This window comes from Kryptolebias marmoratus, linkage group LG20 (assembly GCF_001649575.2).
Source record: "Kryptolebias marmoratus isolate JLee-2015 linkage group LG20, ASM164957v2, whole genome shotgun sequence".
NCBI lineage: Eukaryota > Metazoa > Chordata > Actinopteri > Cyprinodontiformes > Rivulidae > Kryptolebias > Kryptolebias marmoratus.
In genome coordinates, this window is record NC_051449.1 from 299,747 (window position 1) to 321,737 (window position 21,991).

Below are 21,991 nucleotides of genomic sequence, written 5' to 3' on the forward strand. Positions count from 1 at the left end.
CTATCTGAGCTGCTTCAGCCTTACTGCCCGCCCCGATCCCTAAGATCAGCTGATCAGTCACTGCTGACAGTCCCTGAAACTCGGCTGAAGCTCAGAGGCGACAGAGCATTTGCTGTTGCTGCTCCCAAGCTCTGGAACAATTTACCCCTGAGTGTCAGACAGGCCTCCTCTCTTCCTGTTTTTAAATCTCTTTTAAAAACACACTTTTATACTTTGGCTTTTAACACACTGTGATTTTTGTCTTTCTCTGCACCTAAAACATACCTGCTGTGAACCCGTATGTGTTTGTCTCTTTTTATCTATTTATCTTTTTATCTGTTTATTTGTTTTATCTATTTCCTTTTTATTGTTTGTATCTATCTATTGTACAGCACTTTGGCTACCCCTGTGGTTCTTAAACTGTGCTATAGAAATAAAGTTGATTGATTGATTGATTGATTGATTGATTGATTGATTGATTGATTGATTGATTGATTGATTGATTGATAGGGGACTCTGAAGGTGCTTCTGTTGTGCTGCCAAAGCTACAAATAATGCAAAATGCTCAAATACTTTACACAAAAACACTTTGACCATTTTACAATTTAGATCAAACAAAAGAGCTTTTTCTAATATAAATCCTTTGCTTCCCTTTTTTCCTGAATGGCTTGTATTGATCCCACTTCATCCTGCTGTCTTGTTTTTAGGTGAATATTTTCATGCTGTGATTTGGGGATTTATTGTACAGCACTTTGGTCATTTCTGGTTGTTTTAAATGTTCTCTATAAATGAAGTTGATATGATTTGAAAAGACAACAGTGTATTCAGAGTTTTGGGTCAGCTCATGAATAACTTATGCAGCACTGCTGAAAGTTGAGATTTATAAGAACTGTTAGTGGGGTTATAGAAATGTGAGTTTCTGTTGCACTTTCAGGTTTACAGTGTAGCTTTTGTTTGACTGGGTGTTCCTGCTTTTTTAATTTACCCGCATAAAATCTTGTTTTTCACTTTCACTTTGACAAAACTGAGGACAGACGGCACGGTGGAGCAGTGGTTAGAGATTTAAAACTGTGCAGCCTTTCTGTGTGGAGTTTACACGTTCTCCCCGTGCACAGTTTCCTCCCACAGACCAGAAACATGCATGTTAGGTTCACGTGTAATCAATGAAAACACGTCTGAGCGCTGCAGTACTCTTCTTCAGAATAATCCAAAGATCCAACTTCTTGTTTCCCTTTTTGAATTCTTTTACCTTTGATTTGTCTTTGTTTTTTCCATGCAGATGGCTCAAACAGTTAAAAATAAATAAATCAGACATTTAAATCTGTTGACCTGTAAATTATTTGATCTGGCAGTTGTTTCTGGTAAGTAAAGGCTGCTCTCTTTAGTTCTGTCTGAAAATAAAATAAATAGAAAACGAGTTTTAATGAGGACCAGAATAAACAGAGAGACAAATCTGACAATCAAGTGGGGTCAAATAACAGATCTTCAGTGTGAAAAACAAACTTCTGTGTTTTATTATCGTGCTGAGGGAGGAAATCCAAATTATGGAACGACATGTTGGACTCGGTTCAGGTGGAGGACAGTGGAGGCTGATTTCTACAGAATTATTTAGGCATTTAATTCTTCATGGTAGCTGCAGAAGGAAAACTGAGCCTCATCCTATTTCCTGATTAACTTCAGTACACATCTGTAAAATGAAGGTGAAATCAAATAAAATGGTCAGAAACTCACAACTCCATCCAGTCACAGGAAAAAGAAAGTGCACCTCATTATTAATCATCTGACTGAGATTATTTGATTGATTTTAGGCTGAGGCTGTCAGGATTTGGGTTTTAGGGTTATAGTTTTTTAGTTTCTGGTTATCCTGGTTTCAGTTTGGGTTTATTGTTTCTTTGATTTTGTAATTTGTTTTTTTCCTGTTTTCCTGCTACGCCCACCTTCACCTGTCCCAAGTTAGTAATCACTCACCTGTGCCCACTTCTCCTAATTACCTGCAGCCTTTAAAACCTGGTCATGTCCTCCTCTTCTTCTTGGCCCGTTGTCGCTTCGTGCGCTGTCTGGTTCCCCTCATGTCTTGCCTCTCATGTTCGCTCAGTGTTGGGTTTTTTGTTAGTGTTTCGGTGTGCTGTCATGTCAGCTTTGGGTTTTGGTTTTCTTTTTATTTAGAATAATTTAGCTTTTATTTAAGCTCACATCATGAGTCTGGGCATCAGGTTCGCCTCACTGTCCACCACACCTGACAGAAGCAGCCCTACTGCTAAATTAGTTATAAAATTTATTGGTAACAGGAGTGGGATTGTTTTAATTTGTGGTGTTTCAAGTAGAAGTAATTGTACAAACATTAAATATTTGTAATGATCAATATGTAGATAAAAAAGAAAAATCCAGGGTAAATTATTATCATTTATTTTAACAACCATAATCACACTTACATGGGTGCTTAAAGACAAACAAAAACAGATATTTTGTCCAACAGAATCCATTTATTTAATTTCAACACTTAACAACACAAAAACTAAGTATTGTTTTCTACCACATGGTTCTTAATCCAGTCTAAATGCAATAATTAAAGAAGATTCCTTTCTTTGTTTCATATCATATTAATGCAAAAATATGAGACATTCAGATGACAGATGGGTGCATTAATTCACAGCAAAATGTTTAACACAAAACAAACAACTTCCAAAACCGTACAATCCCCCCTTTGAGTCTAATATATGCAGTTACTGATTAGTAATGGAATTTATTCAAAATAATAAAAAATTATTTGTTTTTTCATTGCTGATTGTAAAGATTCAACAGCTTTAGTGCCCCCAGGTCAGACTGTTTCACACTCCAACATTTTTTAAAGAACAAGGTAACTTTGATTGTCCTGTTTGTTAAAAACTAACATTTAACATGTGATAACTTTAATATAATTTGATACGACCAGGTTTTGAATATAAGAACTGTCCCATCCAGTCAACATCTGTCACCAGACTCACACAGATGTGGACCTGCTGGACTCATCCCAGTCCAATCCAGCTTGTAAATTTCTTGAAAGCACTTTTCTTTTCTTTATTCTCCTGTCTTTCTTCAGCCAGTTGCTCCTCTGACTTTAGGAGTCTGTCACGTTGGGAAACTTTGGAGATGAGCGTTGCCCTCTCCTTCACTTCCTCCAAAGACTGGATTCGGGCTTGGAAACCCTCCCTGGCCTCTGATTTCTCTCCTTCGATCATCATGTCGATGTATTCTGGAGCAGTCAGAGGGTTGGGCCTCAGGGCGATCTCCTGCAGACGAGTGATGCTGCAGGCGGACTGATCGATCAGAGACAACACGAAGTCTTGAAGATTAGCGATCTCTTCCTCTTGCTTCTCAACCAGCTGTTGAGTAGTCAACTTTGCCTTTGTAGCTTTTTCATATTTGCTTTTCAGCTCCTGCACTGTCGTCTTCTCTTTAACTGGAACATACTCCCACTTGTATGTCTGGTTAAAATGCACATTCCAGATGCATTTTCCAGGGCAAACCGTGCACATTCCTTTGAAATCCATTGATGCACAGCCAGCTTTCTTATTATCGTTTGCTATGGCACATGGGTAGTGGCATGTTACTGAACATTTCTGACAGTTGGTGATGTACACTCCCTTCTCAGTGAGAGGCTTTTGGATTGCCTTAATGATATCTACCTCTATCTCAAAGTTTTCATTGGAAGTTATGACGGCTTCGTGCTCCTTGATCTTCTCTTTGGTTGTCTTTATTTCATTGAGTTTTGCTAACCCGACTCTCACTTGTGGCTGCAAACCTTCGATGGCTGTTTCAAGCTGCTTTCGTTCTTTTAAAACTTCCCGGGTCATCAGCAAACTTTTAGTTGTTATATTACCCAAAGCAGTGAAGAACTTCTCCATGCTTTTGGTCCCCATCTTCCAAAACATTTCATCAAAGCTTTCATCATCATCGTCATCCTCATTGCAGGTGCTGTTCTTGAGGCATCCATTGTCTGCAAACAGAGCTGAGTTGTTAAACTTGAAATGAACCGGAAAGCCCAACTCATTTTTGGGGCATGGAACCCCTGAGACATTTATTGCCTCAAGAACCGGTGGCTGCTTCCCATCAGAAAATGTCACCAACATCTCAATGTTTTCTGCCACGTCTTTGCCAAATATGGAGAGCACCGAGTCAAACACATACTTCTGTGTCGCTGTTAGTCGTGCAAGAGAGGCCTGAGTAACAAAACACACTGCATCAATCTGAGTGACGCCGTCAGCAGAGGTGAAAAGCCTCCGGATCTGTTCTGTGATCTCCTTGTCTCTGGTTATTCCTCTGGTGTCTCCAAAGCCTGGTGTATCCACAACAGTCAGAGAGAACGGTACTCTAAACCCATCCTGGTGGTACAGTTGGTACACACTGACTTCAGAGGTCTGACTGTGAGCCTGGGATTTCGACAAATCTTCGTTAACTAATTTAAATCTGAAATCATCGTTCCACTCAATGCCAACAATATAGTTGATCATGCCGTTGATAAGAGTTGACTTTCCTGATCCAGTCGCTCCAAGAAGCATGATGGTGCGGTTCTGCCTCAGAGTTTTTCTACCAAATATGTACCTCCGGCAGCCATCTATGTCCAGCTCATCCTCTGTGAGAGGCAGTGTGTAAACTGCAGGGATGGAAGAGTTTATTTTTTTGCTAATATGTTTGAGATATTCAGCAAGACGTTCAAAATCACGTTTTGTAGTTCTGACATTAGCAGTCATGCTTTCCTTGCTTCTTCCATCTCCACCGCAGTCACAGATGACCCTGACTGCATATTTGGTCTCTGACTGAAGACCTGAAATTATCACCTTCTCACCTCTTGACCTTGTTTGGTTCCATTGGAGGTCTTTCACTTTTGAATCACTGGTTGTTTCTGTGTATTCCACAATGTAGCTCAAAATCTGGACCTCCAGTCCGAGCTCCGCAGGTTTCTCCCAGCAGACTGAGATCTCAGATGAGTTTGATTCAGCCTGGAGTTTTCCAGGAGGGCTGCAGGGTAAAGTTTTAATGGGATCACTGACTCTAAAGGCCGGTCCGACGCCTGCTGAGGTCCCCGCTCTGCACCTGAACACATACTCTGTGTTTGGACTCAGGTCCCTCACTGTCACCTCTCCAGAGTTTGGTTCAGTCTTCTGGTTCCATCCATCTTCTCCACGGACACAGAACTCCACAGAGTAGGAGGTGATGTTCTCCGCTCCGAACCTGGGAGGAGAGATCTTCAGAGTCACGCTGTTGTGGTTCCTGTCAGCTGCTGTCACAGATTCAGGTTCTGAAGGAGGCTCAAAGTTCTCACTGACAGTGAAGCCGTCTTTATAAAGGTAGATGCTGGAACCTTTGTGTTCCTCATCAGTTAAAGCCACTGTCAGGAACTTGATGTTCTTCTTCTCCTGGTTGGCTTCTGCAAAATCACTGAAGAGCTTCACCTGTTTTCTCATCTCATCTGGTACTTTGTTTGAGAGGTACCACTGTTCCTTTTCTACATCATAAGTGCGTGAATCTTGACTTTCAGCTTCATTGGTTCCTCCTTTCAGGTAGTTTGATAAAGCAGAGAGGTACGGTTCTTCACTTCCCAGGGAGGTGAAGACAAGACAGACAACATGCTTTACACTGAGAACTTCCTCGTGGAAGCTGTTTGGAGATGGGATGATTTTGGTGTTTTTCATCATACTGGTGTAAGATTTTAGGATACAGATTTCTCTCTCTTTGCAGTCCATCCACTCGTTCAGGTTTCTGCTGCTGAAAGGGGAAGAATGCCTCTTCTTCAGGATCTCTGCGAGCTCAAACTCTTCTTCTCCTCCTCCTCGGATTGATGGAAGTTTCTTAACTAATTTTTGTTGGAATGCCAGCTTGAACTCACAGCACATTTCTTTAAAACGTTTAAGTTTTTTCTTCAGTTGTGGAAACTGCTGTGTAGTCTTCTTTGTCAGTGCATCATTACACCTCATTTCCAGCTCACTCAAGTCCTCCAAGACACTCTGTACCTCTTGAACTAAGCCGATGCTTATCTCACGGACAAGTTTGGCTGCAGAAGAATCTAGATTTGTCAGCGGTAACAACCAAACCATCATTGGTACTGCATTTTCCCCGTTGGTTCCCAGCAGAGTGGGCAGGCTTTGGTAGACTTTGACTGCATCCTGAAAGGTTGTTGGAGGTTTTTCAGGGAGAAAGTCGCCATAAAATTTGCAGGAGAATTTTTTAATTTTCTCAGTGTCCTTGTCTTCCATTTTTAAAGAGCCTTCACCTTCTATAGAGAGGCAGGGAATCTTCTCAATCATCACTTTCAAGTTACCCTGAATGTCCTGATGGCTTTCATTTTCAGACATCTCTTGGTCAAAGACAAAAAAGGCCTGAGCTCCATAAAGAATACCTGTCACTACGTGTGTTGCTATGCCTTTTTCAAAAACGTATGGATGCTTCACGTTCCCTCTTCCAAGGTGACTCATCGACAGTTCCTCAAACCTTGTGGAAGCTTTGTACTTCAGTGTTATTCTGGCCTGATTTTTAGACCTTCTCTGATCATTCAGGTATTTTGCTGAGCCTTCAACTTTAACTAGTCCACCTAAAAAACTAGCTTTCAGAGAGGCTCCAACATCCAGAGCTGAAGATTTATCCTCAATTGATTCAGATGCAATTATCTCAAAGTTACTGTTAGGTTGTGGTCGTTGTCTTTTTTCTTTTTCCAGGTCATCACAGTCCCAAAGGGTGAATCCTGTGAAAAAGGAGAGAAGAACTTTGACATTTTCAAGAGAGTTGACATGTATTAGTGATACAAATACAGTAAGATTAGTTTAATGACACCAGGTGATGGCTGTCATAGGTCACCATAATTAAACTCTCACTGATGTGAATCATATTTTTTGGCATCACACTTTACATGAAGCTCTTTTTTTTGCCAAAATCAGCAACAGAATCAACAGAAACAAAGAAAAACTCAACAAGAAATGAACATGGATCCCTACCAGGAATGAGTGAGTCCTGGCGGCAGTCGTACAGCATCCCAAGGCTGAACGGTCGGCCAAGAGCTGCGACCTCCATCATTCTGCTGCCTTCAGAGTCCATCAGGTGCTCCAGATTAATCTAGATGACATGAAACAGACAGGGGGGCTCGGTTATACAGTTTCTTTAAGACATCTTTAACTAACCTAGCAGTGAGAAAGCTGGTTGTCAACTTAGGATTTCTGACTCTGGATCTGTTTGTTTAAGTAAAACATGGAGCATCTGAGAACCAATCATGAAGCTGGAAGGAAAGCCGGAAAAAAGAGATGGTGAACACAAAAAACTGTTCATCCTACCAATACTACTGCTCTGTTAGGTGTAACTGTTAGGTGAGGCCTTTTTATAAAACCTGCAACAAAATCAGAGCCGTGAAACATCCTGTCAGCAGGCAGCTCTACAATCTGTCACAAGGCATCTGGGGGGTCTAAGACAGCAGGATGAAGTGGGATCAATGCACACAAGTCATTCAGGAAAAAAAGCTCTTTTGTTTGATCCTAATTGTAAAATGCTCAAAGTGTTTTTGTGGAAAGTGTTTGAACATTTTGCATTATTTGGCAGCTCAGCAGAAGCACAGAGTTCTGTTCAATCCACCGAGTACAGAACGACTGCAAACCAACCAAAACACAACGTCCGCCTGAAACCATCAGGCCAGCATGAAGAGCAATAATCTGAGAAACAGCCAAGAAGCCCCATAGATCTGCAGCTCAGGTGGCACAGACAACCTCAGTGTTCTGTCTGTGACCATCTTTCAAGGCAATATTAATTTTTACTATCATTTTCAAGCACAACTAGAGTAAAGCCCCAGAGATTCATATTTTTACAGTTGTTGTTAATGCAGAACCTTTAGATGGCGCACAGAGACATTTCCACGGCTGTGTGATGTTCAGCATGAGCATCATATCCAAATCACAGCTGAGTTCATTCAGCAAACACTTATTGCATATAAGTGATCAGAAAAAGGTTTGATACTCACAGCGCAGTTGTGTCTGAGCCTCTGCAGAAAAGCTGAACATTCAGACCTTTATCTTGTCTGAAGGAGACCCACCCCCTGATGTTTATTCAGTTCTGGGAGGAGAGGCAGGAAGGAAACGGACTCATTTCCAAAAACAGGTGTGGTTCTGAGAGTGACTTGCAGAACAGAGACAGGGAACAACAGCAGGAGGATGTTCATTCGATACTTTCTGTTTCATTTTGAGTAAACGTGTGTGTGTGTGTGTGTGTGTGTGTGTGTGTTTATATAAAGCAGCTGCAGTAAACTCACAGTAAGTCACTTTCTGATGAGAGGCAAACTGAGTGGTTACCTTCTGAACACAAGCCTGGTAATAATTGTTCTCTTTTTTTATCTTTTAAAGATGTTTTGTTGAAATTCAGGATTTGTTAAATTCTGTCTCAGGAGTGACTAATTTGTCTGTTTTTATTAATTTTTATTCCCCTGCAGTAAGACACAGCAGCAGAACCAAAACTACAGGACCGTGTAGAGAAAAGCCAACACAGGTTTGTTCTGTTTATTTATTAATAGTAGATATCAGGACCCACATGGCTGCCTGTGGTTAGGACTCTGAGCTTGTTTCACTTCAATGAGGTTTCTGAAGAAATCAGCCAATCAGATTTAATGCTTTAATGCAAATTCAACCAGAACAGGTTTTTTCCTTTGTTTTGTTTTACAAAAGAAGATGAAATCATTTGTGTTAGTTTGTAAGCTTTTCCTTTCATTTCATCGCAGAACAAAACAGGCATCTGCACTCTGTACCACCAATACGTTATAAAATCCCATAAAATCCCAAGAAGTTTTATGACAGAGTACCTGTTTCAGTGGTTGGTGTTCTGTTTTCTCTAAAAATGTCACTGAGTTGGGATTCTAATGAAACTGTAAAGCTGTTTCTACAGCAGGATTTTAAATTATTAGAGGCATTTAGTAGGGGGAGGCCTCATGCAAGACATTAATTAAAAACAAAGAACAAATTTAAAAAGACACTAACAAATGAACATATGCATGATTGTCTGCAACATTTACTCCTCTAACAAAGTTTTCTGATTTGTCTTTTCATGCATGAATTATGAAAACACCTTTATCAAACACATTTTAGTTACATTTTCAAAATAAGAGACAATACCCTTCTTTTCCTATCAGACACTGATCCTCAATAACAGATTTTTAGCATTCTTCAGTTATTTGACATTTATACCTGAGTGGGCAAAGACAGGTTTAACATAGATTATTAATAAAGGCACTAAAGTGGCATTATTACTTTTGTACTTTGGCTTAATGCATTAATTTTGAAATTAATGCCCTAAAAAGCTCCAAGCTACAGACAGAGATGTCTAAGACATTATAACCATCCTGTCTGAGACACTGATTGGAATTCTGAGGGGTTTTTAATTGGGCTGTAGGAGGTATTTTTTTTACTGTTTTCTTATATTGCAGATTCAGACCAGAGACGACTTCATATGAAGACAATCAAACACTGACAATCAAGACAGAAGATCATCTATGAGTTAAACTCATCAAAAACCTCTGAATCAGTGCGGCTCTGATCACTTAGTGACAAGTGTTTATGTTACCATAATGACTCATTTCTTTAAAAAAAGTTGGAATCTTATCAAATCTTTTACTGCTTCACAGCCAAACGATGAGGTTTCAGAAGTTGATAAGAGGAAACGATTGGCTGATTCTGTCAAAGATAAAAGCTCCCTGCTGACTCCACAAACAGGACCACTCCCTCTTTATAAAGTCCCACTCGAAGAACAACATATCAATATAACAGGATGCAAATATTTCAAATTTGGGAAAGATTCCCCAAAACAGAACCGCACCATCATGGTTCTTGGAGCCACCGGTGCTGGGAAGTCCACTCTGATCAACGGGATGATCAACTACATCCTGGGTGTTCGGTGGGAGGACTCGTATCGCTTCAAGCTGGTGGATGAAGGTCAGCTGACATCACAGGCTCACAGTCAGACATCTGAGGTCACTGTGTACAAACTCAACCACCAGGACGGGTTTCAGGTCCCATTCTCTCTGAGCATCATTGACACTCCAGGCTTCGGAGACACCAGAGGAATAGAACGAGACCGAGAGATCATCGAGCAGCTGCGTAATCTCTTCTCCTCTCCGCACGGCGTCACTGAAATTGATGCTGTGTGTTTTGTAGCTCAGGCCTCTTTAGCTCGACTCACACCATCACAGAAATATGTGTTTGATTCAATTCTCTCAATCTTTGGCAAAGATGTGGCAGAAAACATCAGGATTCTGGTGACGTTTGCAGACGGTCAGAGACCTCCGGTTCTGGAAGCGATCAGAGTTTCAGGCGTCCCATGTCCTAAAAGTGACGATGGTTTTCCAGTTCACTTCAAGTTCAATAATTCAGCTCTGTTTGCAGACAACAAAGCTGCAGCAAGCAGCACGACTGGGCTTAATGATGATGAAAACTTTGACCAAATGTTCTGGAACATGGGGACAAAGAGCATGAAGAGATTTTTTGTTGCTCTAAATCTCATAAAAACCAAAAGCTTGACTCTGACCAATGAAGTCCTCAAAGAACGAAAGCAGCTGGAGAACTCGGTTGAGAATTTGCAGAAGCAGGTTAAACTTGGTTTAGCCAAACTGGAAGAGATCAAAGAAACGAGTGAGAAGCTTAAAGAGCATGAAGCAGAGATCAGCAGAAATGAGAACTTTGAGTTTTTTGTGACCGTGACGAAGCCCTTTCATGAGGATATCTCTGGCAGTGGTTACATCACCAACTGTCAAACCTGTCATTTTACCTGTCATTACCCATGTGGAATAGCAGATGATCGTCAAAAAATGCGCTGCTGTGCAATGACAGACGGAGTCTGCAGAGAGTGCCCTGGCAAATGTAACTGGAATACACATTTTAACCAAAAGTACAAGTGGGAATATAAAGAAGTTAAAGAAAAACAAACAGCGAAAAAGCTGAAAGAAAACTTTGAGAAAGCCTCAGGAGAGAAGCTGACCGTTGAGGGTCTGATTGACAAACTGAAGGCTGAGTATGTTGATATGCAGAATGAGGTGGTGAAATTGATAGAGAAGTCCAGTAAGTGTCTGAACCGACTGAAAGAGATCGCCCTGAAGCCAAATCCTCTCTCCACCCCTGAGTACATCGACCTGCTGATTGAAGGAGAGAAACAGGAGGGAAAACCAGGCTGGAAGAAACGAGTCGAGGCTCTGATGAAGATGAAGGAAAAAGCAGAGTTAATGGCAGAGGTAATGGCTAAAGTAGAAAAAGGAGAAACGTTGATCCAGCAACCCTATTCTGACCTCCAGCAGGATCATCTACCAGAGACAGAGGAGAAAGGAATCTGCAGCGACATTAAACAGGACAAAACACAAAATAATACCAGTCAGAACCAACAGGAGACGACGATTCAAGTTCAAAATGTGGCAGAAAGTCAGACAGAAACCATCGAGGCAAAAACTGATTCCAGACGAAACCAAACTAAGATCAGTAAAAACACCAAGAAAGACGAGGTGCTGACTGATTCTCAGCAAAGCCAACAGAACATCAGCAAGAACTCGGACCGAGACCAAACAGAACCTGAAAACGAAGAAAACTTTGACTCAGACCAAGACCAAACAGAACCGGAAGATGAGGAAGACATTGACTCGGACCAAACAGAACCGGATGATGAGGAAGACATTGACTCGGACCAAACAGAACCAGATGATGAGGGAAACATTGACTCAGACTCAGACCAAACAAAACTGGAAGATGAGGGAAACATTGACTCGGACTCGGACTCGGACCAACCTGCAGCAGCTGTCAAAGAGACGAAGACTGACTGAGACTGGACAGACGTCAGATGCTGTTGCTTTAATGCAGTTTCTACTGAGGAACAATCTGTTGTAAAACTAAGTTCAGATTCAAGCTGTTATGGAAAAATTTAATGATGTTAACAATGTTCTGGGTTCTGTAAAATGTATAACAATAGGCATGATTTTTCTTCTTGTTTTGAAATGTTTTTATGTTTGAGCGAACTGAGGAGAGACTCGGTTCCTCCCTTCTGTCCTTGACTGTTCCATCTTTCTCAGGAGAAGAGAAACTGCTCAGCAGCTAAATGTAAATGTAGAATCAGATGTAATCAAACTGCTCTATAAAAATGCAGGTTGCATTTCACTCAGGGCTCTTCAGAATAAAAGATCGACCTTTTTCCGATTCTTTGAAACAGTCATCTCACTATTTGATATTTAATCTACAACAAACTTCAGCTGAATCAGATGTTCAGCTGTCATTTATCTCTGCAGAATATTTTAACCCTTTAAAACTCACCGTTCATCGCTGTGATGAATCTGGTCTTTTACTCTTATTGTGTTGAACTACATTGAGTTATAAGTTTTTATTCTGTGTAATTATTGAGGTGAAACACTCAAACCTTGAATAAAAATATTGAACATGGCATGCCTTGGTGACCATTTTTATGACTTCAGTTTAAAGGTGCTTGAATTATAAAAAGAAAAGTGTGAAAGCTGAGAGCTGAATGACTTCATCAGAAACTGAGTTGTTGAAGCTAAAAGAAGTCAAATGTTAGCTAAAAGGTGCAAAGAAAGCCAGTTTCCTGAGGCAGATTTTAAAGAGAAGAAACTGAAGAGATCTCTATGGGTTTTTATGGAAATCCAAACATCATGGCAGCCATCTCCTGAACCTTTTGACTGATGAGCAGCTGCAGCTGGTCAGAGAAACGAGTCCTGGTCCAACATGAGGAGGAAACATGTCTCCAGTCTGCAGAGTGCACTCAGAGACAAAGACCTTAATGTTTGAGACGCTCCGTGGTCTGAAGAAACTAACGTTCATGATGTGGGGGGGGGTTCTGCAGGAGGGACGGGTGGGCTTCACTAAATAAACAGAACATGTGGAGGTACTGAGGAAACAAGTTCGGACACAAACCGGACAGATTTCCTCTTCATTTTATTCTCCACTTCAAACTTTAATGCCTTCTCACAGTGTTTTTGTTGAGTTCCACATAAAGTCACATCATGAACATGGCAACAGGATTGTACATGGAAGTATTTACACTGAAGACGTCAGACACGCGAGGACAAGTTTGACCTAAACATCGGCTCGCTCCGAGCCAAGCAGTTTGGTTTGTTGGGCTCTGAAAGTTTTAACAGAAAGAAACAGACTTTAACATGTTTGTCTTAACTTCAGCTGCCGTTTTAAACCTTAACCTGTAACAATAAAACTAATTAAACATCAACAGTCTCTGCATCGGTCAGAAAAAAGGTTCAGGAGTTCACTCCGAACGTAAATCTGATTGAGATGAAGCAGCTTATTCAGCTCACAGGAATCTTCCCTTTTCAGTTGGTTTCTGCTGCTGAATCTCCTCTGAGGAGAAACTCTGAAGTCCTGCAGATGGACTCAAACCTCTGCAGGAGAATTAATTAAAGCTGAATGAGCTGAGAGGTTTAAGACGGGGCATTCAAAAAGGAGGAAATACTTTTTACTGAGCTTCAAGTCAAAATGTTGAGAAAATAGGAATAAATAAGGTTATTTATGGTTTAATTTGTCAGCACTGAAAGATGAGGATGACTGTCTGCAACCATCACACCACAACATTTAATCGTCTTCATCAGCAGCTCCTGGATGTGACGACACTGAATCAGCTGGAAGCTTCATGAGATCCGAGGATGAAGAGTAAAACTCATCAGGTTGGATTCAGCAGCAGAAACGCTTCCAACCAACGAGCGAACAGACTTCATGTAGAAATAAAATAAAACTAATTAGACTCTGACTCAGTGGATGAGGTTCAGGACGACAGAAAACAAGTAAAACTCACGAGTTTGATCAAACAGGAAGAAACTAAATGTTGGGAGAAACTTCAGTCCCAGCAGCAGCATTGGACCCAAACAGTGAGCTCATCTCCTTCCGTCTTTCAGTTTAAACCAGTGGCTTTGATGGAAACTGAAGGTGGATGGAGACGCAGGAATGAGCGGCTGCCCTCAGAAGCCCAGGTCCAGCTGGATCTTGTGCTCAAACAGAGCGATCAGCAGCATGATGCAGAAGCCCAGCAGGATGCCGGCATTCTGCAGCAGGAAGAAGCCGCAGTGGCTGAAGCCGTGGTCGCCGGCGTCGTTGTGCAGCATCTCCGGCACCTGGTGGGAGCAGAAAGCAGAGCTCAGTAAAGTCCTCGACCCGTTCAGGTAGAATCTGAACCCAACAAAGCTGATCGGTCAGTCAGACAACATCTGAGGCCTCCGTGTTTCAGCTGTGAGCTAATAAATGACCAACTGATGAAAAACCTGAAACAGATCCAGTGTGTGCTGCTGGAGGCTGACATCTAGTGTTTGCAAACAGAAACGACTAAATAAATGATTAAATCTGATCACAGGCGGTCCTCCGGAGCCCAGGACTGGTCTGAAACCTGTTCTGATCTGAGGAGTCGGGTCACCTTCCTCTCCATCAGCTCGAGCCTCTTTAACCTACAGCTCACTCACATCGTTACATTATTAAACAGATGGATCTTATTCCTCCTCAAAGACAACAAAAGTCTCTTCTGCTCAGTTTGGCTGAAGCAGAGGGCTCCTCCATCATGGTTTAGTCAGCCTGGTCCACCATGAGCTCGGAGAACCTCGGCAGCCTTTGATGCACCCGATTTCTGAGAGGACCAGCTGGTCCTGCAGCTCTCAGTAACAGACAGCACCAGAGACTCGGTCCGTCAGCGGGTCACACTCACCATGTCCACCAGGGCCACGTACATGAAGAGTCCGGCCGTGAGGGCAAAGATCCACATGCAGATGTTCTCGGCGTAGTGTCCGATCAGAATGCCCGTCACCATGCCGAGGTAGGCCATCATGGCCGACAGCACGTTGTAAAGAATGGCCTGGCGCACCGTCATCCCCGCCTTCAGCAGCACCGCGAAGTCACCTGGGACAAAGCGAAGGCAGCCCATGTGTCAGGTGATGGAGGTGCTTCAGATCTTAGTGGTGTGGTCTGACTGGACTCAGCCTGCAGGTCTTACCCAGCTCATGAGGCAGCTCGTGGCAGAAAACAGCCACGGATGTGCTGAGACCGCTGGACAGCCCCTCAGTGAAGGCCGCTCCTGCAGGAAGACCAAACATTAAACCTCCATCAGCAGCATGGCTCCCCCAGACACGAAACTTTACTTTGTTACAAGAACCACACAAGTCTGAACAAAGAGATTTAATATTCTGATCATTTGTCCCAACTCACCGATGGCGAGGCCGTCGCTGAAGTTGTGCAGCCCATCTCCCATGATGACCATCCAGGCGAGCGTGGCCACGCCGGCCTGCTGGAAGTGCTTCTCCGAGTACGAGTGGGAGTGGCTGTGGGGGTGGTGGTTCTGGGAGTGGTGGTGGTGCAGGATGTGGTGGTAGTCGTGGTGGTGGTGGTGCATGCTGTCCGCCTGGCCCACCGTGTCGTGGAAGTGGGAGTGGCACTTGTTCTCACAGTCCTCGTCGGTGTAGGCGTCGGAGCCCGAAGGCCGGTCATAGCCTTGCGGCGAGATGACGGACACCTGCGGCGCCAGCATCACCTGCTCCTCCTCCGCCACGCCGCTGCTGTGCAGGCTCATCGAGCGCTCGCCAAACATGGTGGCGCCGTTCGTCTCCGGGTCCGCAGGCCGAAAATCTGAACGCACAAACGAGGGTGAGGAGCTGGATCTCTGACTGGACTCACTTCTTCTACATGTTCAGTTAGATGCTTTTATTTTGAAAGGTGAGCAGAACACAGAGATCAGATATTTCTACAGGGAAATTTTTGGAAATAGATTTTATGATTTTGAAAACTATAAAAGTTAGAAAAACCAAAACCCCCAGCCCCCATCTCCTGAATGAGCTGAACAGAAAGTCTGCAGAAGAAGACTGCAAATAAAACCAACAGTGAGAATGCTGACTCAGCGTTTTTATTTTTAGTTGTTTTAACAACCAGCTTTACTGTCAGTCAGTCTCATCCAGATATTTTTAAGTTTTCACATTAAAATGCTTTGTGTTCCTCCTGTTCTCACCCTCGGCTGGTTTCATGTTCTCCGGGGCGGACTGCTGCTCAGGGTTTTTGTCGTTCTGGTCCCATTTCTTCTGGATCTGTGCAGACAGAAGAGACCAACCTGTGAATCCAAACTTCTCGTTTCCAAAACAGAATCCAGTGTTTTTCACAACCGGCCAGGTTATAAATCACCTTCAATCAAAATATGAATATAAAGAGTTGGTCTTTATTTTGTGTCCGACCTTCTGTTTCTTGTCCTTGTACATTTTCCCCAGCGTCAGGAAGTGTTCGATCAGGAACATGAAGTAGACGCCGCTCAGAGCAGTGAGGCCCTTCCACACGGCGTCCAGGTTTTCCTGTCCTTCCTCAAAGTCCTCGTGGTGATGATGGCTTCCCTGAGACTGACGGGACACAGACAGACTGGAAACACTGCATCCTCTCATCCTGTTTCTGTAGTTTGAACGGTTTTCCTCCATGATTTAAATGTGATCACAGGTGAGCTTAGCCTTACTGTCAGAATATAAAATGACACATTCCCTGACACATTTGGTCACAAATGGTTTAGATTTCACTCCGACACTTCGGTCAGAAACCTTTACAGCATCTTAAATATAACATCTGGCACCAGATGCTCTACGGTCTCACGTGGGGGATGAGGTGCAGGAAGGCGTCTCCGCTCAGCGTTCCCACGGCCAGCGCCACCAGGAAGCTGAGCAGGAACTTGAAGAAGACTCTGTTCATGAGCGGGATGAGGACGACGCCGAGCAGAGAGAGCAGACTGATGATGGTGATGGAGAGGAAGCCGCCGACCCACGCTGGACCAGGACCACACAAAATAAAGCTGAGAGTTAGTTTTATGTCTTATTTGCACTGGAATTGATTCAGATGAAAGCTATCCTGTTTCTGCATGAATTAAACCTGAACTTGTGAGTATTTGAAGCTCTGTGCGAGTCGTTAACCCGAGGAGAACACGCCGTCAGCAGAGATCACCAGACAGCAACATTAAAGGGAACAAACCTGTTTCTGATCAATCTGAACAATCCTGAAGGTGAACCTCAGGCCCATCTCACCTGTTGTGATGCTTTTGGCGCTCTCTCCTCCGGCACGCTCGCTTTGGTTGTGGACGGAGTGGCTGTGGTCTCCATGGTGACCGTGAGCATGTCTGTGGTGCTTATGATCTAAAAACAAACAAACAGCTTTTATATGGTTATAGTTTAAACTGTATGATGTCAGCAAAAAACTGATTTTTGTTCATGTTTCTAAAAGCAGATTATTCTGGGATTTATCAGTTTTAATCAGAGCAATTTTTATTGAAGTTAAAGGAAGTCTAATATGTGAGGAACATCCATGTCGTATAAACAGGAGAAAGTTGCTGATGCTGATCTGGATTAACAAACAAGCTCAGTTAGAATAAATTAACTATTAACTTCAATACTTCTTAAAGGTAATTTTCTTGTTTTGACAAATAAATAAATGAAAATAAAGGTTAGCAGCAATGATTTTTATGCTAAGATTAAGTCTCCGCTCCACTGAACCTCCTTCAGACAGACGTTTCCTGACGCTCCTACCTCCCTGCTGGCGGTGCGAGGCGTCTCCGTGCAGGACGCACGCTCCCGTGTCTATCTGGTTCAGGAGGGCGGGGCACAGGTAGCTGAAGTCTTTGAGGCGGACGCCACCTTCCTGAGACATCCCGTGAGACGAGAGGAGACTGGAGGCGTTCAGGCACTGCAGAGGATTCAGAGAAGCTGATTTTAAATTATTGCTGTTTGGATTCAGATTCTTTGAACCTTTAATCGGTAAAACTTCATCATTTAGTTCCTCTGAAGCAGCTGCAGCTCATAAAAACTGACACCTGCAGATGTTTCTGTCGGGTTTTAATGTAGAAACCACTTCCTGTTTCAGGGATCGGTGTCGTACCTCCGTCCTGTCCTGGCTGCGGTTCTGAAGGTGGTTCTGGTTCAGATGCTCGTGGTCATCGTGGTCATCGTGGTCACCGCCCCTGCTGACTGGGACCGTCTGGGTCTGACTCCCCATGAAAACTCTGGCTGCAGTGACTGCGGCGGTCTCACCTCCTGAAGAACCGGGCCGATCCGAGCTTCTGTCTTGAGGCATCACCACCAACCGGGCGCTGTTAACCACGGTGGTTCTGACACCCGGCGCCGGCGACACCATCACTGTGGGTTTGATGTCCTGCAGCTGGAGCTCACGGTCCAGATCCTCGGTCCGGTTTTCAGAGGTTTCTGTGAACTTACTGGGCTCAGACTGGTTCCTGTGGTCACTGTTGTTATGATGGTGATGATGATGATGGTGGTGGTGGTGGTGGTGACCTTCATGGTGATGATGGCCTGCTTGCTCACGATGCTTCACCATCACGGTCCTGATGCGATCGAGCCCCACGCTCCGGAGGAGACGCTTCAGACCGTCCAGAGAGATGGTGCCGTTTTCTCCGTATCTGATTGGTTCAATAAAACAGAATAAACAACCGTGATGATGAGAACCAAACGGATCTTCTCAGGTTCTTCTGGGATTTCAGGCTGAGGTGCGTCACCACGAAGCACAGAACGGATACAGACCTCCTCCTCTGTGAACGGCATTTCAAAAGTCAAACAAAAACACTTTCCTCCAGCAGGGGGCGCTGCTGGCAGCTCACCTGTTGAACAGAGCCTCCAGGTGTTGCCTCCGGCTCTGCTCGGCTCTCTGTGCGTCCACCGCAGCCGTCAGGAGCCGCCGGCCGCCGTTCGCCTCCGTGGTGGCCGCGCTGCAGTCCAAACCGCCTGAAACGCCACCGACGGCGAAGAGAAACATCACAGCCAGGACGGCGGCGCTCATCTCCTCGTTCATCATCCCTGCAGGAGAAAAAACAAGTTCAACCCAAACTAACTACGATTACTGTGGGGAGGGGAAAATACAGAAAAACTGATTTCATTCTTTGTACCTGAAAGACATAAAAATAAATAAATAATATTCAAATCAGCTCAGTTTTATACCTCTGTAAAAGACTAATTAATTAACAGTAAATCAATATTTCAACCACTTTATTATGAAATTAGGTCAAAACAAAAACCCAGCAGTGAATAAAATCATCAGATGAAGATTTTTACATTAAATATTTTAGGATTTCATTGGTGGCAACTGGGCAAATCAGACTTTATTAAAATAGATTTGTAAATATTAACCGTTCATTTAATCAAGTCTTTTCTTGATAATCTGTAATCAGCTTCTGACCTAAAAGTCATTTTTATTTACTGGGTTTTTATATAATAATTTGGGTTTTTCATGTCGATCCGTTAGACCAAACAAAGTCTGTTTGAGTTTAAAAACAAAAAGAAACTCTGCCTCAGATCAATAATAAAAACAGGATCAGCTGCAGGTTTATCTTCAGATAAACAAGAATCAATCTGCAGATTAAAACATTACATTTTAATAAAAACAGGACGGTTTCCTGAGCTTCACGTTCAGTTTACAAGAAAACTGAAATCCTCACATTTAAGATGCATTCCAGCAGCAAAACCTGAAATAATCTGGAATGACGTCTATAAATTAACTGCTTAAATAACTCATCAATTCAGACTCAGATTAAACTAAATTTAAGATGTTTGTTTTTAGAGGCAGGAAGTGAAACTAACAGCTGACTGAGGCCAAAGGGAATTTTGTTTTTGTTTTGATTTGTTTTAAACTTTTTTTTTTTAACTTATCAGATTAAAAATAGGAATACTGGATTTCAAACTATGGCTAAATGTATTTGCAGACACAATAAACCCTCACTAGTTTATTAAACAGAGTTATTACACAACCAGATCAACTTTTAAGTTGAATATTATTCTGCAAAGCTAAGATAAACAGATTTGTTTTAAAACACCTAACTGAAGCAGTTCTGACGGTTATAACTTGGAAGGACTTATCACCATTACACAATAGAGGACAGCTGCCGGGGTAATTAGGTTGTAGATTACTATAAAAACAATAAATCCTATTAAGTAGTATTTTGGTCACTGAGCTCACATATTAACGTGTTTATAAAAAAAGACAGAAGGAAACCACTGAACACATGACAAGGGTGGAAAAATTAGTTTTACCGAATTAAAGAGCAGTTTCAATCAAATTAGGTTAGCTAGTTTTAATAAAGCGATCGCGCTGACAAATAAGAGAAAAATCAACATTTATATATTTCACAACAGAGTCTGGCGGACGCCTCAGACAAACTGAGGCACGCGAGCTTGAATTTATTTGAGATGTAATCACAGATCATTACCCATCGAATTATTAACTGTAAAACATGAGGGTTCGAGAATGGTTAATAAAAACAGCTAAACGGCCGCTCACCTCTTTAATTAGACGGTAAACTAGCCGGGCTAGCTACCCTGCTAGCCTCCCTGCTAGCTTAGCATCGCTTCATTACTCGGCGGATGCTGACAGACGGCATCTGCCAGGTGGCTGCGGCCCGAGCCGGGCCTCGTGCTCCCGCCCCAGCCTCCACCTCAGCCCGACGGTGCAATCAAACCATAAAACTCACCAGGTCCGCACCGCCGAGCGGCCACGCGTGTCGGTGTTTCACTGGAAACACACGCACACGGGAGGTAAACAGAAACACGTTGGTTTTGTGCGCTCCGCACCAAGCCCGGTGCCGTGTGCACAAAACTGAAAAACCCGGAAACCGCAGCTGCTGCCGCCGCCGTGCGGAGCGGACCGGAGGTCCAGCCGGCCACGGGACAACACAAACTGGGGTTTTAAACACATAAAGCGCGACTCACAGTGGGAGTGAAAGCTGATTTTTTATCCTCTTCGGTGTTTTTGGGTCCTTCCCGGTGCCGCTCGGTGTCTTCTGTCCGTCCGGACTCACCGCAGATGGATGTGCTGTGGTGCCTTCACGGACTTCCTGGAAATGTGACCTTCCTGTGAATCACACTAAAGCAAAGGAGGAACGAGAAAGAGTCTGGAGAAGCTGTTTCCGTTTTTACACCAAGGAAGATTGTGGTGAGTGGCTTTAAAAATGTAGGTGTATTATGGGATGGCATGTTGGCTAAATAAACTAATAAGAATGGACAATAAGCAACACAAAAAGATAAATGTTTATTTGTTCCTTGATGGGGGATGAGTCCCTTAATGCAACATCTGATTCAGAAGATGGAAGAAGAAATTAGTAATATAAAATAAATTTACTGATATTAATATTTAAAAAACACACAAGATACAAAATAAACACAACAGTAAAACAAATTACTAATTCTTAATCAAAATAAAGGTATTTATTTGAGGACTGATAAAAGTGAACACAACAAATAAATATTTGTAATAAAATATTTCAGATTTTCTTGCTTCTCTACCAGTAAAGGTAGTTTTCTGTCTAAAAAAGATCAAATACAGTGAAACCTGCTGTCAAACATGTCCCTACTAAATGCATATATACAAATTTTGTTATTATTTGAAATTAAAGGGCTTCCAGTTTTCCTAATTTTTGTAATTTATTTGTTTTTGTTCATGTTTTTTTCTCCTTAACCAAATGAATCATAAACTGCTGGGTCTGTTTTTTACAGCTGAACAGCATTAAGTTTTATTTAAATATTATTTCTATAACGTTTACCTCTCAACACCCACAACTAAATTATACTTAAGACATTTATAAAGCAAATTATAATTATAATAAAGCTAATTATAACATTTTAAGGCAAAAAGTGTTTTGGGTTGTATTAAAATAAAATGTATTTCGTTTTAAAATCAGTAAAATGTGTCTTTAAGTTAGTTTTTAAGTTCTTTGTTTAAGTTAGAAAAAAATGATGTCATCAAAGTTTTCACAGAGTGCATGAACGCATCACTGCACCTGAACGCAACACTGTGGGACCTGGAGGAGGACAGAAGGAGCACCTGAACGTATCATTGTGGGACCTAGAGGAGCACCTGAACGCATCACTGGTGAAGTTAGAGGAGGACAGAAGGAGCACCTGAACGCATCACTGTGGGATCTGGAGGAGGACAGAAGGAGCACCTGAACGCATCACTGTGGGATCTGGAGGAGGACAGAAGGAGCACCTGAACGCATCACTGGTGAAGAGAGG

The 21,991-nt window shown here is 42.7% G+C and overlaps 3 protein-coding genes and 1 long non-coding RNA gene across 6 annotated transcripts in view; 2 read left to right on the forward strand and 2 right to left on the reverse strand.

Annotated features, from left to right (window-relative positions):
• Window positions 1-2,442: 2,442 nt before the first annotated feature.
• On the reverse strand, window positions 2,443-8,090 carry LOC108250797. The gene is made up of 3 exons (XM_017440842.3): window positions 7,958-8,090; window positions 6,948-7,065; window positions 2,443-6,697 (listed from the first exon to the last, which is right to left on the reverse strand). The coding sequence occupies exons 2-3, from the start codon at window positions 7,045-7,047 to the stop codon at window positions 2,985-2,987; spliced, it is 3,813 nt and encodes a 1,270-aa protein (XP_017296331.1). The 5' UTR covers window positions 7,048-7,065; window positions 7,958-8,090; the 3' UTR covers window positions 2,443-2,984.
• Window positions 8,091-8,178: 88 nt separating this feature from the next.
• Window positions 8,179-12,757, forward strand: LOC112449920. Its single transcript, XM_037981986.1, has 3 exons — window positions 8,179-8,303; window positions 8,423-8,478; window positions 9,410-12,757. Exon 3 carries the CDS (start codon window positions 9,551-9,553, stop codon window positions 11,783-11,785), a length of 2,235 nt encoding a protein of 744 aa, XP_037837914.1. The 5' UTR covers window positions 8,179-8,303; window positions 8,423-8,478; window positions 9,410-9,550; the 3' UTR covers window positions 11,786-12,757.
• Window positions 12,758-12,888: 131 nt separating this feature from the next.
• slc39a6 (solute carrier family 39 member 6) lies at window positions 12,889-20,815 on the reverse strand. 3 transcript variants are annotated; one of them, XM_017440847.3, is made up of 12 exons: window positions 20,262-20,509; window positions 18,589-18,784; window positions 17,856-18,390; window positions 17,507-17,663; window positions 17,009-17,116; window positions 16,584-16,753; window positions 16,181-16,339; window positions 15,961-16,036; window positions 15,168-15,584; window positions 14,956-15,036; window positions 14,671-14,861; window positions 12,889-14,089 (listed from the first exon to the last, which is right to left on the reverse strand). In XM_017440847.3, the coding sequence occupies exons 2-12, from the start codon at window positions 18,780-18,782 to the stop codon at window positions 13,937-13,939; spliced, it is 2,241 nt and encodes a 746-aa protein (XP_017296336.1). In that variant the 5' UTR covers window positions 18,783-18,784; window positions 20,262-20,509; the 3' UTR covers window positions 12,889-13,936. The 3 variants fall into 3 exon arrangements, with proteins under 3 accessions (XP_017296336.1, XP_017296337.1, XP_037837913.1); XM_017440848.3 differs by lacking the exon at window positions 20,262-20,509 and adding an exon at window positions 20,690-20,815 and having other exon boundaries at window positions 13,937-14,089; XM_037981985.1 differs by having other exon boundaries at window positions 13,937-14,089; window positions 20,452-20,576.
• Window positions 20,747-21,991, forward strand: part of LOC112449918 — a 21,171-nt gene continuing 19,926 nt past the window's right edge. The window contains exon 1 of the long non-coding RNA XR_003038473.2: window positions 20,747-20,912. This is a non-coding gene — a long non-coding RNA (uncharacterized LOC112449918). The remainder of the gene's footprint in view (window positions 20,913-21,991) is intronic.